This window comes from Hibiscus syriacus, unplaced genomic scaffold (assembly GCF_006381635.1).
Source record: "Hibiscus syriacus cultivar Baekdansim isolate YM2019G1 unplaced genomic scaffold, ASM638163v2 tig00111166_pilon, whole genome shotgun sequence".
Taxonomy (NCBI): Eukaryota; Viridiplantae; Streptophyta; class Magnoliopsida; order Malvales; family Malvaceae; genus Hibiscus; species Hibiscus syriacus.
In genome coordinates, this window is record NW_024063008.1 from 778,720 (window position 1) to 797,691 (window position 18,972).

The 18,972-nt window shown below is 33.6% G+C and overlaps 1 protein-coding gene and 2 pseudogenes across 2 annotated transcripts; 2 read left to right on the top strand and 1 right to left on the bottom strand.

Annotated features, from left to right (window-relative positions):
* Nucleotides 1-409: 409 nt before the first annotated feature.
* On the top strand, nucleotides 410-11,235 carry LOC120155282 (annotated as a pseudogene).
* A 1,241-nt stretch (nucleotides 11,236-12,476) lies between these two features.
* Nucleotides 12,477-15,137, top strand: LOC120155133 (E3 ubiquitin-protein ligase At1g63170-like). 2 transcript variants are annotated; one of them, XM_039166703.1, is made up of 6 exons: nucleotides 12,477-12,588; nucleotides 12,656-13,223; nucleotides 13,675-13,797; nucleotides 13,894-14,026; nucleotides 14,334-14,498; nucleotides 14,684-15,137. In XM_039166703.1, the coding sequence occupies exons 2-6, from the start codon at nucleotides 12,667-12,669 to the stop codon at nucleotides 14,849-14,851; spliced, it is 1,146 nt and encodes a 381-aa protein (XP_039022634.1). In that variant the 5' UTR covers nucleotides 12,477-12,588; nucleotides 12,656-12,666; the 3' UTR covers nucleotides 14,852-15,137. The 2 variants fall into 2 exon arrangements, with proteins under 2 accessions (XP_039022634.1, XP_039022635.1); XM_039166704.1 differs by having other exon boundaries at nucleotides 13,678-13,797.
* A 1,928-nt stretch (nucleotides 15,138-17,065) lies between these two features.
* LOC120155240 lies at nucleotides 17,066-18,330 on the bottom strand (annotated as a pseudogene).
* Between the last annotated feature and the right edge of the window lie 642 nt (nucleotides 18,331-18,972).

Genomic DNA, 18,972 nt, shown 5'->3' on the forward strand with positions numbered 1-18,972 from the left:
TTCTGATATGATATTTGGTTACTGTATTTATGTATATGATTTTTTAATATGCAATATTTTCATGTTTTCAATGAATTAAACTACCATTTTCACTTGAATACATACATATTTATTACTGCCATAGGGGTATTATTGGAGGAAGTATATTAGGCCTAGTCTACGACTTGTATTATTTTACCGCAGACTCATCTGCTTTGTGCACAGTATAAGTCCTTACCGCATGTCCTATGCTATACGTATAAGGCCCTTACCGAGTGTATGATTTTGGGGACCCTACATATTCTGATGATCGGATGGGGTATTGTTCATCTCTGATTTATTCTCATTTCAACATTTTTCTTTATTGAGAAAAAAACAAACCAATATCTGCATTTTACAACCCTTCTTTCCTCGATCAAACCAATGTGAGATGTTGGTATTAACGTGCATTGGAGCTCTGTTCCTTATCTGCATGACACGTTGGTTAACAAATGGAGAAATCCTAGGTATAATGGTGAACTTTCACCAGGTTCAATGGGGTTCCCACTTGTTGGTGAGACTCTTTGGTTCTTCGGCCCATACTCGACTTTTGATATCGCTCCCTTTGTCAAATAGAGGATGAAATGGTTAAAAAAATCAACCAATCTCTATCCCTTTGTAGATCTCCTTCCATTCTTAACATGTTAATTAATTGTTGCTATTACTTGCAGGTATGGGCCAATATTCAAGACTAGCCTCGTGGGGCGACGGGTAATTGTGTCGACCAACTTCGACTTCAATCATTTCGTCTTCCAGCAAGAGGGACAACTGTTTCAGAGTTGGTATCCTGATACATTCACAGAGATCTTTGGACGTCAGAATGTAGGTTCCTTGCATGGTTTCATGTACAGGTACCTGAAGAATATGGTGCTTAATCTATTTGGTCCTGAAAGCCTTAAAAAGATGTTACCTGAAGTTGCGAACACACCTTGCAGAAATTTACAACGTTGGTCAAGCCAAGAATCAGTTGAATTAAAAGAAGCAACTGCTAGTGTAATTTATGTACTTCATTCATGGTTCATCATCCGTGTAAGTTTATTGTCGAGTCTAAAACGATAACTCGGTCCTTTTTTTTTGCAGATGATATTTGATTTAACAGCCAAAAAGCTGATAAGTTGATCAGGACTATTCGTCGGTGAATCTGAGGGGGAATTTTGTTGCATTCATCCAGGGATTAATCTCCTTTCCATTGGATATTCCGGGAACAGCTTATCACAAATGTTTACAGTTACATTAATGTGTTACATATACCAATTTCCTAGCATCAGTTGAGACTTCTGGAACTTGACTGTTTTACTACACAGGGAAGGAAAAATGCAATGAAAATGCTGAAGGACTTGTTAAACGAAAGGCCGTCAGTGCCCCGAAAGCAGCAAACTGACTTTCTTGATTTCGCCATCGAAGAACTTCAGAAAGAGGGAACGATACTCACCGAGGCGATTGCTCTGGATTTGATGTTTGTACTTCTGTTCGCCAGCTTTAAAACAACGTCCCTAGCTATAACTTTAGCTGTTAAATTCCTTTCTGATAATCCTTCAGTGCTGAACAAGTTAACAGTATGTGACATTATATAAAGCTAACATTCTGTAACACCCCAACCCGTATTAAAAACCGAATACGAGTCTAAGGTGTCACATTGACTTTTCAAAACATTTACTCGTATAAAATAGTGAGTAATTTAAAACTTTTATAACATATAACTTATTCAAAACGTTTACAAAACTATTCAGAGCTTATACAATATATTCTTTTGAATACATCCCAACTAGAACTTTATATATTAAAATACATATTCTTCACCTCTCTTCTGATTTGACTTTCAGTAAGGAGAACTGAACTGTCTTGTTCCACATTGCTCTTCACTCCTCTTAAAACCTACGTGTAAATCACTTACACGCTAAGTCTATGACTTAGTGAGGCAATAAATATATAATGTAAACTATAACTTGTAATCATGCATGAACAATTACTGCTATCACATCATACCCAAACATATATCCATTCATATATCAAATCCACACATGCATATAATTATATTCTTTTCTATCATTATCATATTATTACCATTCGTATTTCTATCCTCTTGTTTATATAATCTATTATGTTCATATCATATATCTTATAACATATACAATAATCATTAACACACATATATATCATATCATATAATTCATATCACAAAACATATATATATATATATCACATATATTGTATTCAATGTTATCTCTTATTAGCCCATGCACACCTGTGAGAACTGTAGATATGTGAGTCTATTGAGGTTGTGCACTATGCTGTCACCACAGCTCATAAGGGGTCCCACTAGGGGCTATGAAATTTTATCCCGAATAACCTATGTATTGTATTTGTCCCGAAGGACCACTCCTTAATAACCATATACATATTCCAATGGATCAAATCTGTCTCAAAAGACCCTGTAAATGTTTCAAAGTATACATATATGTCCCGAAGGACCAAGTAGAACCCTCGACTCTTGGCATGCCAACTATACCTATAGCTCTCGTATCATATAACATGGGCATTTTCACTTATATCATTCCACATATACCCTTTCATATCATATGTCATATAAGCTCATAGCTTCTTTCACATATACATGTAGTAACATAGCTTCTTTTCATATTATCACATAGTTCATATCTTATAATTTGTATTCTCATGTTCACATATATCATGTCATATGGCTCATATATTTTCTCATGCAATCACATAGTTCAATTTTACATATGTTATATATATATATATCACATAGCACATACTTCTTATATCATTACATACAAAAGCATGTTAACACATATAATCATGCAACATATACAATAATATGTCACCACATCGACTCATGCACACATATGAACCATAGCAAAAACATACTTCTATCTAGGAATTCATGCATTTTACTATTGGAAATAGACTTGTCGCAAGTCTTATTTCCCATTAAACATCATATACTAAATAATATACACTCACCTGGACCTCACTAAGTTCCAATCCACTTTTATGATTTCCTTTCTTTCGATCGAATCTTAACTTGATAATCGTTCTTTAACTTGATAATCGTTCTGGAACTTGTTCGTGCTCGATATCTATATAATCATACATTGATAGATATAAGTATCCAATTGATATATTTCTAATCTATCATTTCTTAGACCAAAAGAAATGTCTATTTCAATTTCCCCTTGAAGTGCATCGATACATTCTACAATGCATCGATGCATTCTTTAACATGTGCATCGATGCACTACCCATGCATCGATACACCAATCAACTTTGATGTTTTCATTTTAAGGGGGTTCATCGATGCACTCCTTATGCATCGATGCACTAATTACATTCGATATTTCTTCATTAAAGAGTGCATCGATGCACATTGAATGTGCATCGATACACCTGCCCAGAATTTGTATTTTAAGCCTGAAAACCATCAAATTTTCACTCAATTCTTCTATTTTAAGCCCCTATCATGTCATTAAACTCAACTACCATTACTTAAACCAACTTATATCCATATAAACCATCTTTAACTTCCATATCTCATTATGATTCTTAAAATTTAAGAATCTTGCTAAACTTTCAACTTTGTTATTAATCATTTCTAACTTCATAAATCTCTTATTCTTATTGATGGCAAGTCAAATTCAACTTTCAATTCTTATTATAAACTCAATTTCAATATTTCACTCAAGAACTCCAAATCTTTAATCTTCCCTAACTCCTTTATCTTTTGATTTTAAGATAACTTAAGCTTTCCTTAAGCTTAGTTATCATCTACTGATCATAACCCAACCTTAAATTTATCCAGAAATTATCTAAATAGAAGAATCACCTTTGATTCAAGCCTTCACGTATGAAGAAGGAAGAAGAGAATAAAACTCTAGAACCTTTTCTCTATTCCCACGTGGTTTCCTTATCTTATAAGGAAAATAAAAATCTTCTTTGTCAAATGACCCTTTTGCCCTTCAATTCATCTAATAATTACTAACAACTTTTATGATTTATTTCTAAATAAATCATTGAACTAATCCATGGTTCTACTTTAGTCACCAAATTATGAAACTTTACAATTTGATCACTAACCGGGTATTGAGGATGTTACAAATCTCCCCTCCTTTAAAGAAAATTTGTCCTTGAATTTTCACTGAACATATCAATAAGAACATATCTTCTAATGTTCTCATGTTACTTCCTTTACTTAATCTTTCCTTCCTTTATTTCTTCAATTGTCTATTTCCTTATACACAAATCATATCTTTCCTTTCATATTCATATACTCTTGTCCTATCACCTATACTCATCTCTGTGTACCAATCTTCATTGCATCCTTATAACTTTGATAACCCATTTCTTATACAGAACTTCATTGTTTATCATTTCTTATACTTGTATTTCCTTCTTTAAAGTCCCTTTTTAAAATATATCAATACTTATTTCCTTGCCTACATCATATTTGTATAATCAAAATACATAACCACATCCAGATTCATATCATACTTGATTAACTCCACTTTATCTTTTCCTCCAATCTCATAACTCTATCACTTTTACTCTGATAGTTAGTCAATAATATATGTTCAATCTAGGGCACAAGCCTTAGTCAACTAATCATATACATCCTTTCCAATCGAAATTACCTCAAAAATAGTTTATTTAACTTATCAATTTCACCTCTATTCTCATACATCCTATAATTTCCGCTACTCAAACTCAACATTCTGACTTCCTTTATCTTATAATCTAATCATCGATATACTCAATCTTAAACTCTTCTTATCAATCCTCAGCTTTACTCAAATATACAAATCTTTACTTCATTTTACTTTACTATACCACATTGCCATGATCCAAATATACCATTGTATCCAGATCCATTTCATATTTGATTATCATATCCTGACAATATCTTATAATCTTATACTTCCATTACATTCCCATCACATATTCTTGTTAGCCAATGCTAACTTTTTCCTTCTAAAATGCAATCTCTTATCATATCCACACTTTTGCTTATGTATAACACTATTCTTTGTTTCAACTCATAAACTTTGGCTTTCTATAACTTATACTCTTGTCACTATTGCACTTATTCTTGAGCTCTTCTATAAGTACTCACCACGTCATTTGATCTTTTTAACGTTCTTATGGTGACACTTGTTCACCATATTCTATCTTATCCACATACTAACAAAACTAACCCATATCGCATTTTCGATTCAAAACAATAAAGATCTTCTATCACTATTCTAATATGATTTCAACTTTCTGAAATCAACCTTTAATCTTATAAGACATTTTCTGAGGTTTCCGCTCTTCATCCTGCTTGGCCAGGGCAGGTGAATTGCTATCACCATCAGATTTGTCAGTTATCGATTTACTTCGACTGTAACACCCTCAACTCATATCCGACCCGGATACGAGTCCAGGATGTCACATTGACTAAACAAAACAATACTAAAAAAACCGATAAAACATTCAAACTTATTTTATTAAAATACAATAATATACATATATTAATACAAGTTTATCAAAATACTCAGAGAATACACAACTTAACCCTTTAGTTACATGCCAACATCCATTTACATAACAAAATGACCTACTGATTAAGTTGCTTCTGATCTGATAGTTGCAGGAGTAATGTTGTCCAGCTGCTTAACCTCGATTGTGTATTTTATCGGATCCTACATGTGAAACACTCACACGCTAAGTCATCGACTTAGTGAGGCAATATAATAATAACAATAAAATATAAAGGAATTACCAAACTGAGATGATTTGCAATGATAAGATGTATGTAAACAATGCAATAACCATAACTATGTTTCTTACACATATACTTATCAAATTCACATTCATAAGTTCACCTTATTAAATTCATTAGCCCATGGTACCATACTGAGAACCTAAGGTATGTGAGTATTGTGAGGTTGTGCACTATGCTGTCACCACAGCTCGTATAATTGCACCAAAGTGCCACGTAGAATTACATCGGAGTGCCGCGTAGAATTGCACCGTAGTGCCATATAATAATGTCCATAAGGACCACATATCATTCCTTAAGAATCATATACATATACTAGGGATCAAGTATATGTCTCACAAGACTTCACACATGTTCCAAGGAATATATATATATCCCGAATGACCACGTAGACCCTTTACTCTTGGTATGCCAACTATACCTATAGTTCTCATCTACATAACATGGGCTTTCACAATTCACATAATTTGTATCACGTACACATATTATTTTCATACCTTTATCCCATAACTCATATAACTTTTCTTGCATATTCATGTCACATAATGCATATGGTATGAATTCATGTCATGTATCATAATATGAAATGCGATCATGTATCAAAATATTGAATCTAGACTTATCACAAGTCTAGAATTGAATAGAATACATATTCATGCTATGCATATGCACTCACCTAGATTTCTTTGTTTTTCCCTCGATCAATCCTACTTGTCGATTATTCCAAAACTCGTTTAGGCTCGATATCTACATAGTAATTCATTGATACTTATCAGTATACTAATTAGTATATTCTAAACTATCATTTCTTAGGCTAAAAGAAAAGTCATTTTCATATTTTAATGGAGGTATGCATCGATGCACTACATCATGCATCGATGCATAAATCATATTCGATGTTTGTATTTATTGAGGTGCATCGATGCATCGATGGCATTCGATGTTTGTATTTTAAAAGAGTGCATCGATGCACTTCATGTGCATCGGTACACCTTGAATAATTTCTGGGATTTATCCTTGATGCATCGGTGCACATTGAATGTGCATCGATGCACATTGCCCAGAAATGTCTTTTAAGCCCTAAAATCTCTTCTTAATCTTCTCAACACTTTATATATCCCCTCTTTTTATATCCCTAACTTGCATACTCTTACTTAAACTAATTATTATCCATTTCATACCTCTAAAACTTAGAAATCCAATTCTCCATATAGAATTTAAGAATCTAACCCAAATTCCAACATGTTCTAATTTGAATTCTAACACCTCATACTTCTTAGTTAGCTTTATGACAAGTCAAATCCCACTTCTAATTCTTATTAGGAACTCTGATCCAAGATTTCACTTTTCTACTTCCTTTCTTTAATTCTTCATATACTCATCATCTTATGGTTTTAAGATAATCTAAGCTTTCCTTAAGCTTAGTTATCATCTAAGGATCAATAAGAAACCTTAAATTCATCAAGAATTTAATCAACAAGAAAACTCACCTTTAGCTTGGTCTCTCGATGGAGGAGAATAAGAAGAGAAGAAGAAGAGAAGAAGAAGAGAAATCTGGAAACTTTTGTTCTCTTCATTTGCCTTCCACGTGGATTTAAATATCCTCATATAATATTTAATTATTTCCCCTATTAAAAGACTCATTTACTCATTTAGTTCCTCATTCTTGTTAATTGATCATACACAAAACATTCCCATTAAATATTTCAACTATTCAATTTATCTACTTTGGTCACTAAATTTTATAATTTCATAATTTGATCACTAACCCGGTATGGAGGATATTACATCGATAATTTCTATAATCAATTTCTACTATATCATACAAATCTTATTCTATTAGCAAGACAACATACTCATTACACTATCATATCAGAAATTTTCACTTATAGTTAGCATGTACACATTTTAAACCTCAGTTAACTTCGGTTTAAGCCTAGAATCGGCTAAACCTTAGCTCTGATACCATTAATGTAACACCCCCAACCCGTATTAAAAATCGAATACGAGTCTGAGGTGTCACATTGACTTTTCAAAACATTTACTTGTATAAAATAGTGAGTAATTTAAACTTTTATAACATATAACTTATTCAAAACGTTTACAAAACTATTCAGAGCTTATACAATATATTCTTTTGAATACATGCCAACTAGAACTTTATATATTAAAATACATATTCTTCACCTCTCTTCTGATCTGACTTTCAATAAGGAGAACTGACATGTATTATTCTACATTACTCTTCACTCCTCTTGAAACCTACGTGTAAATCACTTACACGCTAAATCTATGACTTAGTGAGGCAATAAATATATAATGTAAACTATAACTTGTAATCATGCATGGACAATTATTGCTATCACATCATACCCAAACATATATCCATTCATATATCAAATCCACACATGCATATAATTATCTTCTTTTCTATCATTATCATATTATTACCATTCATATTTCTATTCTCTTGTTTATATGATCTATTATGTTCATATCATATATCTTATAACATATACAATAATCATTAACACACACATATATATATTATATAATATATATATATATATATATATATATATATATATATATATATCACATTAATTGTATTCAATGTTATCTCTTATTAGCCCATGTATACCTGTGAGAACTATAGATATGTGAGTCTATTGAGGTTGTGCACTATGCTATAACCACAGCTCGTAAGGGGTCCCACTAGGGGCTATGAAATTTTATCCCGAAGGACCTATGTATTGTATTTGTCCCGAAAGACCACTCCTTAAGAACCATATACATATTCCAATGGATCAAATCTGTCTCAAAAGACCCTGTAAATGTTTCAAAGTATACATATATGTCCCGAAGGACCAAGTAGAACCCTCGACCCTTGGCATGCCAACTATACCTATAGCTCTCGTATCATATAACATGGGCATTTTCACTTATATTATTCCACATATACCCTTTCATATTATATGTCATATAAGCTCATAGCTTCTTTCACATATACATGTAGTAACATAGCTTCTTTTCATATTATCACATAGTTCATATCTTATAGTTTGTATTCTCATGTTCACATATATCATGTCATATGGCTCATATATTTCTCATGCAATCACATAGTTCAGTTTTACATATGTTCATATATATATATATCACATAGCACATACTTCTTATATCATTACATACAAAAGCATGTTAACACATATAATCATGCAACATATACAATAATATGTCACCACATCGACTCATGCACACATATGAACCATAGCAAAAACATACTTCTATATAGGAATTCATGCATTTTACTATTGGAAATATACTTGTCGCAAGTCTTATTTCCCATTAAACATCATATACTAAATAATATGCACTCACCTGGGCCTCACTAAGTTCCAATCCACTTTTATGATTTCCTTTATTTCGATCGAATCTTAACTTGATAATCGTTCTGGAACTTGTTCGTGCTCGATATATATATAATCATACATTGATACATATCAGTATCCAATTGATATATTCTAATCTATCATTTCTTAGACCAAAAGAAATGTCTATTTCAATTTCCCCTTGAAGTGCATCGATACATTCTACAGTGCATCGATGCATTCTTTAACATGTGCATCGATGCACTACCCATGCATCGATACACCAATCACCTTCGATGTTTTCATTTTAAGGGGGTGCATCAATGCACTCCTTATGCATCGATGCACTAATTACATTCGATGTTTCTTCTTTAAAGATTGCATCGATACACATTGAATGTGCATCGATACATCTGCCCAGAATTTGCATTTTAAGCCCGAAAACCATCAACTTTTCTCTCAATTCTTCTATTTTAAGCCTCTATCATGTCATTAAACTTAACTACCATTACTTAAACCAACTTATATCCATATAAACCATCTTTATCTTCCATATATCATCATGATTCTTAAAATTTAAGAATCTTGCTAAAATTTCAACTTTGTTATTAATCATTTCTAACTTCATAAATCTCTTATTCTTATTGATGGCAAGTCAAAATCAACTTTCAATTCTTATTATAAACTCTATTTCAATATTTCACTCAAGAATTTCAAATCTTTAATCTTCCCTAACTCCTTTATCTTTTGATTTTAAGATAACTTAAGCTTTCCTTAAGCTTAGTTATCATCTACTGATTCTAACCCAACCTTAAATTTATCCAGAAATTATCTAAATAGAAGACTCACCTTTGATTCAAGCCTTCACGTATGAAGAAGGAAGAAGAGAAGAGAAGAGAACTCTGGAACCTTTTCTCTCTTCCCACGTGGTTTCCTTATCTTATAAGGAAAATAAAAATCTTCCTTGTCAGATGACCCTTTTGCCCTTCAATTCATCTAATAATTACTAACAACTTTTATGATTTATTTCCAAATAAATCATTGGACTAATCCATGGTTCTACTCTAGTCACCAAATTCTGAAACTTTACAATTTGATCACTAACCCGGTATTGAGGATGTTACACATTCTTTATCTGAAAAATCCTCTTTCGACCAAACACACACTTGGTATTTCCACATTACAGAATGAGCATGAGGCAATTCTATGAAACCGGGGAAAAACCGACTCTGGACTTACATGGTGAGAATACAAATCGATGACATATACCTGCTAGGTGAGACAGTTGCAGTTCAAACTTCTAATAAGATCCATCAATTGCAATCATGCTGTTTTGTTTCCATACTGATACATGCAAGTTGCATGCAGTTCATCAATGGAACAGTTAGACTGGCAAATATAGTTCCAGGAATCTTCAGAAAAACATCAAGGGAAATCCATTTCAAAGGTATGCATTAAAAGAAGTTACTCTCCAAATGTTCTAAACAAGTTTTAGCCATTCAATTAATACGAAAACTAACACATATCGATAATTATGCAGGGTATACCATTCCGGTAGGTTGGGCAGTAACGGTCTGTCCCCCCGGCTGTGCACCTCAATCCAGAAAAATACCAAGATTCCCTCATCTTCAATCCATCAAGATGGGAGGTGGGTGAATATTGTAAATTTTGTCCTCCTTAACCTGCAAGATCAATCTGAAAAAGAAAATTTACTTTTGAGCTAAAAAAGATTGCAACATGTAACTGCGGGGAACAGAAATGAATGGAGCCTCGAGGAATTTCATGGCATTTGGTGGTGGCATGAGATTTTGTGTAGGAACAGACTTCACTAAAGTGCAGATGGCCGTATTTCTCCAGTGCCTGATTACAAAATACAGGTAATAGCATGCTGCCACAAACTAAAATATGTTCTTTACCTGCTCTGCACTGATCGGTCGCTAGAAACTCATCGAGATTCCGAACCCTTTCAGGTGGGAACCAATCAAAGGAGGAAATATACTCCGAACTCCAGGTTTACAATTTCCAGATGGATTTCACGTTCAGCTCACAGAGAAAACTAGAATGGAGTAGTAACTTTACCGAAACAAGGCAGAAAATGGTTCAACTTCTTTGTATTATTCTTAATCTTAAGTTTTCTTTTCATTATCCAATCAATATTTAAAGAGAAGAAATGCACATATAGCGTATCCATGTAGAAAACTCGGAATGCATTTATGACTAACACTTTTGCTCCGGCAAAAATCTCAAGAATCATGAATGAAAATAACATACACATCATTAGCAAAAATAGACAGGAAATACCTCCATGAGGGTGACACCTTTTGAGCAGTCAAACTACACAACGAAGAAATTCATCGTAGCTGAAATTAGATCAACTTGCTGCAACAAAAGTTCATAGAAAACAGAAACAGCTTCAACATGTTTGTTTTATCAAGCTTTTAACCAGTTTTCCATATGGTGAAAAACATGAAAAATCTAGCTCAACATTTTAAATCATGCAGTGAAGATAAACCCTACTGAAAATTATCTACATATTCTAAAATCTATTAATAGTTTCATACTCCTGTAAAAGGATGGAATCCGTGTCAAATTGAGCTCAAGTAAAGAACATGGCATTAAAGGTGATAAACAACCGATGTGAAAACCTAAAGACACCCATCACTATAAGTAATATTAAAATGTGAAGTGTTTTAGGTGAAAAATACATAAGAAAGCAATTAGTCATAAGGTGACACAAAGGAGAAGCAAACTTATAAAATTCTAAAAGATACATTTATAAAATTTTAAAGGACGAAAATAGATTATCAATAAAAAAATATAAATTTTGTAAATTATATGAAAATTTAAAATTTCAAAGAAGTCGTTAATCCTTACATGAAAGAGAGAAAATATTTATATTGCTAGGTGCATGAACAAATGCTAGCACGTATATTCATAACTTCAATATTTTCACTACATTATAAGAACTAACCTGTGGTACAAGTCACTCGATTAATGGAGCCTTTTAATAAGAATTACACATGCAACTCTTGTGGGTCTTATCATCTGATATGTCAGTAAAACCTATTTTGCTTCTTATTTTAAATGAACGTGATCTTACTTTTAGAAATAAAACATTAAAATAAATTTATCTAATTTTAAATATAAAAAAATTAATTAAAAATGTATAATAATTCAAATGGAGAAAAAAGTGAAAAGAATAGAATTATTAAGACAAAACATTATATGATAAGTGTAAGAAACGAAGCGAACATTATCTGCCAATAAAACCCCCAATGGCAATTATGAAAAGAAGACAGAAAGTTTATTCGGTTTCGTTTCAGCAGCATCGTCAATCCTCCATCTGTCATCTATCATCTCCACCATTCCCTATAACCCTAATTGTCCAAATCCCCTGAAAGAAAGAAAAAAACTAAAAACCCCGTAAATATCTTTTGTTTCTAGATCTACCTGTTTTTTTTTTTATTCTAGGATTTTATTTTATTTTGAGAATTACCAAAAATGGCTTCAACGACTCCAACGAACCGATCTTCATCGGATGATATCATCGATGCGACGCCTCTTCTCTCATCAACAAGTAACGCTTCAAGGGACGAGACCACCGCGCGTCGTTCCGTTCGTCGCCAGAGCCTCCGTGAAGCGGCTCGGTTCCTCCGCCGAGCCAGCAGCCGAAGGATGATGCGTGAACCCTCCATGCTGGTTCGAGAGACCGCAGCCGAGCAGCTCGAGGAGCGCCAGAGCGATTGGGCGTATTCGAAGCCCGTCGTGGTCCTCGACATTATCTGGAATTTCGCGTTCGTCGTGGTGTCGATCGGGGTTTTGCTTTTTAGCAGGGACGAGAGGCCGGAGATGCCGTTGAGGCTGTGGATAATTGGCTACGCTTCGCAGTGTTTGTTGCATATGGTTTGCGTTTGTGTGGAGTACAGGCGCCGCTGGCGGCAGCGGAGCTTGGGATACAGGTCAATTAATTCCGGCGAGGAAGGGATTCCCAGCCCAGGATCAAGGGTGGATTCAGAGCAGTACGTGTCATTGTCTCAGCTGGAAGAGGATAGTGGAAGGTACATGTATTGTTACTTAAAAGAATTTGAGAAGCTAAAATGTTATTTTTTATTATTAGTTTTGAGTTTTATTTGTAAATTTATAGTTTGTTTGTAGATATTAGAGATTATCGTTTTCTGGGTCCTGGGGAAATGGAGAGGAATTTGGAAACTTTGTTTCGTTTGTTGGAAATTGGAATAAATAGGTTACAGACCACAATAGAGGAGGCTCATATTTTCATGTGATATCTGAATTGCAATTCGGTATTTGATGTCGGTTGGGGATTTTCATGTATGCAAAGCATTTGAAACTAGTCAAATTAAATGTTGAGAACTTATTATGATCCTTAAATTTTGTGTGTGTTTTATACTGTATCTTGGATATATTTAACCTCATCTGTTAGAACTTTGTGTATGATATTACTGCACACTCAGTTAAATGGCTGAAATCATTTGAAATCGATGTTTCCAGTAGTGTTGCAAAGCATCTTGAATCTACGAATACAATGTTTTCATTCATCTGGTGGATCATTGGATTCTACTGGGTATCAATAGGAGGCCAAGCATTGGCACGCTCCTCCCCTCAGCTTTATTGGTTAGTTAGTATTATTCTTCCGGCTGTCTTTTTGGTGTTTGAATGTTCTCCCTGATAACCAGATCCTAAATATTTTAATTATCATTTCATCTGCAGGCTTTGTATAATTTTTCTTGGTTTCGATGTTTTCTTTGTTGTTTTCTGTGTTGCACTGGCATGCATCATTGGTGTTGCTGTTTGCTGCTGTCTTCCATGTATTATTGCAATCCTATATGCTGTGGCAGATCAGGTAATTTTCACATCACCGTGATTATATACGCTTCATTAGTTGTTTGCGTGCATTTGATGCATGATTTGTGCGTAATATATGGTTTAGTTTGATGTAGTTGCTATGGGTCCTTGCACCATTGTGTGAAACTTGAACTTTCTACTTGGATCTGGTTCAGTAGAGGTGATTGTTTTAATCACCGTGGACTAAATAAGAGTTTGCTTTCTGGGTTTGGCTGGAAAGGTTTAGTTAATTCATAATTTCTATAGTTGTATGACTCTTTGATGCACATTTCTTTTTACTGGCTTCATATGACCTCTTGAATCAGGAGGGAGCTACCAAGGAAGACATTGATCAGTTGTCTAAATTCAAGTTTCGAAAAATTGACAATAATGGAAAATCTCCTGGTGATGTACAAGGACCTTTTGGGGGAATAATGACTGAATGTGGCACCGATTCCCCCAGGGAACATATTCTTTCCCCGGACGATGCAGTAAGCCGACTTCTTTTGTTTTTATTCTCTTTACTTCCTTTATCTTCCCCCTACGAGTTGCCCCTCCATAAATTATATGATGTTAAACGATGACTGTTCAATGACAATTCATTTTGTCCTCGTGTAAGTTGAAGGGAGTTTAAGTGAAGTACCCAACTGATATTGATTCTTGGGTTAATTTATAGGAATGTTGCATTTGCCTTTCCGCTTACGATGACGGAGTTGAGCTAAGGGAACTTCCTTGCTGTCACCATTTTCATTGTGCCTGTATAGATAAGTGGCTATACATCAATGCTACCTGCCCTCTCTGCAAATACAACATTCTAAAGAGTAGCATCCACGATGAAGTGTAGAAGAACGGAAACAATTATTAACGGTTGACTCTGCTACCTCTGCTTATGGTTTAAGCTCAACGGCAGCAGTATAATGTACAGCACTTAATATAGGCTATTCTATATTATTGTCCTTTTTGGTGGTAGTTGTCTATCATAGAGCTGGGGTGATAGTGATGACGTGCTTACTTTAGCTCTGGTCTTCATGGAGTTTCGTGTATATCAATGATTTCCCGGGGCATCTAAAGCACTGGCTGAGTTGAACAACTCGTTTCTTTCTCTACTATTTATTTTCATCATTTGATAACATCTGTCTACTAGTACTTGTTTAAGGCATCTTCTCTCTGTTCTGAATTGCATTGGCTTGTTCTAGTCTTCTAGCACGTAAAAACAATTAATTATACAACAGGACGAAATATTATTCTGGACAATTGAATCAAATTCATCTCCGTCACTATTATAATAAGTTAATAATATAACCTCATTTGTTAGTAATTCTTTTACAATTTTTTTGGTGAGAATAATTCTTTTACATTAATACATGAGATAATTATCTTTAGAAAAAAGTAGAGTTTAAATTATCCCATCAAAATAACAACTTTTTAAAATTAATAAAATAAATAAAACTAAACTTTTACACTTAATTTATATATTCAAAATATCCATACATGAAAATGTCATAAATATTTAAATAATTATTATTTTATTATTTTATATTGTACCGCATTAAAATTTTAAATTAATTTATATGACAAGACTTTTAATAATAATTTTTGTATATAGAGGTAGTTAATTTTATTAAAAAGAAGAATATTCAAAATTATAATGGAGGATTATAACCATAATCATAAACTAAACAAATAATTAAGTTATTTTCTTATAATCACACAAAAACTAGTCACTTAAGATCACACAATGACCATATAAGGAAAATGTTAAAAACCTAATAAAAAACTCTAACAAAAGATAGATACGAACATATATGATCGTAATAGTAAACGAACTACAAAAAAGAGATGAAGCTATTGAAAGACCATCGACAAACCGCAAATCAAAGTCGAGCAACATGAAAAAATAATTCACAAACACGAATTGCATATTCAAATTCAATCCAATGTTCAAAAATATGGAAGATCAACATGATAACAAATTATAGTCATCTTGATTAGTTGTGACAAATGTCAAATCCAACCCTAAAAAAAGATAAACAAAAACAACCGTCAAACCGAAAACATGCCAAAAGACAGAGAAAACATTCCATAAAGGTAGAGAAAAACGTGTCATTAAGGTTAAATTATTAAATACTGAAAAACGAAGAAAAATTAAAGACATAATATAAAAAATAAAAGAAATACAAGAAATATCGATGACGACAACTAACATCAAGGTTTGTTCCATCGACTCAATCAAAAATGAAAAAAAGGAACCAACGACGTTTAAGGTAAAAGGGAGAAAATCCTAATAATAAAAGTTGAATACAATAAAACCTCTATAAATTAATAATACCAGGATCGCACAATCATATTAATTTAAAAAAAGTATTAATTAATCGATAAATTAATAATTTATTAAAACTGTAGATGATACAATGCTAATATTATTAAAAATCTTATTGAGGATTAAATTGAAGATGATACAATGTCTTTACAACCAATTACACGAAGGAAACACTCGTAGCGATGAACTTTTCATAATTTTTTGTTGTAATATGAGAACACGACACCGAAATTTTTAGATACAATAAGGAAAATTACTAATGAAATATAAATTTCAAGAAGAAACAAACAATAATAAAATAATATTTTACTATGTTATCCTAGTTATATTTGTAATTTTATTGAAATATTAATTTATAATATTAAATGGACTATAAATTTATATTCTAAAAATTATTATATTATTAATTTATCGAAATTATTAATTTAAACATTAAGTATAAATAGAGATCTAAAAAATATTATTTTATTGAATATTAATATACCAATTTTTTTCTAACAACGTTATAATGGTATATGCGTGTGTAAATATACCACCTCTAAGGTAGTGTTCAAAACCAATTGATGTTATTCCCACTTCCTGACCTGTAAATTGTAACGTCCCAAAGGAAAAAAAATTAAATTCATAGGTTTACTGAAATCTAATTAGTCAACAAGAAGGTAAAAATATTGTTGTTTCCTATTAAATTATGTGAATCAAATGTGGAGTCAAATCTAGAACAATATGGTACCATCTTAGATGATGCCCCTTCCTTTTCATCGCACAAAATGTTGGATTCTATTACATTTATGGCTTTTGCTTTACAACATCGCCCTCCTCGATGGAGTCTCACATTCCAGAAGCAACCAGAACAAATGCTTCCTCACCCCACGTGTCATGTTCCAAACACGTGATTCCTCGACGAACGCTCCCTTAGGACCACTTCATCGACACCGTCCAGTGCTTTCAAATCAAATAGCTTTGTATACCGTTTGATCATCTCTCATGCTCCAGCCAAGTCGATTCTTGATCATCACTTTTTCTTTCCACGGTTCTTCTTTAACCTTAGATCCAGGATCAAGGTCCTGCTGCCGTACTTGATTTTTATTCTTACCCTCATCCTCATCTTCTCTCTTCAAACGCTTCACTCCTACGGAAACTCCGAATAATTTCGGCGTCACATCCTCTTCTGCCGTCGTTGCCTCCTTCGGACTATTATGCTCTGTATTACTAGTTGAATTCCTCGTTGATAATAGATCTAACGCCTTCCCTTCTGCCAAATTTGAATGATTCTCAAAATTACCTGAACCATTGCTGGTCATCAAAGTTAATATATTGTTACACAATCCCCTCAACCGAGTCAACTCATGGCTCAGATGCACATTTTCTTTTCTAAGCCTCTCGTTCTCCTCTACAAGCTCCGGCCTCGTTGTGCAGCTCGTGATCCGGTGCAGAATGGAGGCGACGGGAACGGGAGGCGAGTTCGACGAGATTACATGCTTATCGCCCGAGTTCGAGGGGGATACCCTACAAGGAACAGCCGCAACGGTCACCGTCGCCGAAGCAGCAGCAAAAACAGGAGTTATTTTACGGCGCTGTATGTCTCGGAGAAGTTCCTTCTCGCCTCTTCGAAAACAATCGTTAGCGAATTCCCATCGGTCCGGCACTACCTTCCTAAATCCCTAAAATAGTAATGGTAATCATAAAATAAATAAATTTATCATAACGAGCTAATTATGCTTGGCAATTTTTAACACTTACATATGTGTTGAGTTGGCGTACGAAGCTGGAGAAGTTGTTATGTTTGAAGTATTTAGGGAGCAAATCACGAGCGAATTCCGCGGGGTGCCAAACGATGAAAGCCGATCCATCTTCGTTCCATGAAATCAAGTCATCAACGGAGGAATCGTCGACTAGCTGATAGGTTTTCATAAGGAACGGAGTCGGTAAAGATCTCTGCGAGTCGGCGGCAGCACCGGCTGGGGATTCGCAGGCCATGCGGTTCGATCCTCTCTAAAGAGAGAGATTCCTCCGCCTTCCTTTAGTTCCTGAACTGCTGCTGATTAATAAAAATAATAGCGTACGTTTTACCCGAGAAAGTTCTTGAAGATAAAATAAAAATATCTTCGATGCTTCTAAGTTGAAAATATCTAGCTTAGTCGGCCAAATTTAACACTAAAAATTCATTTATTTATTCAGATTCATAGAAACGGAAACAGTTTCCCGCTGCTGTGATATTTTGATATAATTGATGAACAAATATTATAAGCATTAACCCGTTTCTTCATTCAATCATAAAGAAATACATTAAATGAACTTGAAGTTCAAATCTAACAGGGAGAACAAGTGGATATTAAAATATTTTAATATTCGTACCTGGAAAAGAAAGCAAAATTTTTCACCAACCAAATAAGTTGTCGACACACCTTTTCATCCGGATACAACACTCTCAATAATTTTGATTTAGTGAGATTCAAGAAACAAACATAACGTTAGAGTTTTACTAGGATTCAAACTTCTAAAAATAAGATAGAGTTTTACTAGGATTCAAACTCCTAAAAATAAGATAGAGTTTTACTAGGATTCAAACTCCTAAAAATAAAATAGAGTTTTACTATGATTCAAACTCCTAAAAATAAGATCCACAAGCTTTATAAATAGCTATT

What these genes read in the sequence shown, in the direction of transcription:
- LOC120155133 (XM_039166703.1), top strand. Translation starts at nt 12,667, where the DNA reads ATGGCTTCAACGACTCCAACGAACCGATCTTCATCGGATGATATCATC. An exon ending in TCCTCCCCTCAGCTTTATTG is followed by an intron (nt 13,798 to 13,893) that starts GTTAGTTAGTAT and finishes TTTCATCTGCAG; the next exon opens with GCTTTGTATAATTTTTCTTG. An exon ending in TATATGCTGTGGCAGATCAG is followed by an intron (nt 14,027 to 14,333) that starts GTAATTTTCACA and finishes CTCTTGAATCAG; the next exon opens with GAGGGAGCTACCAAGGAAGA.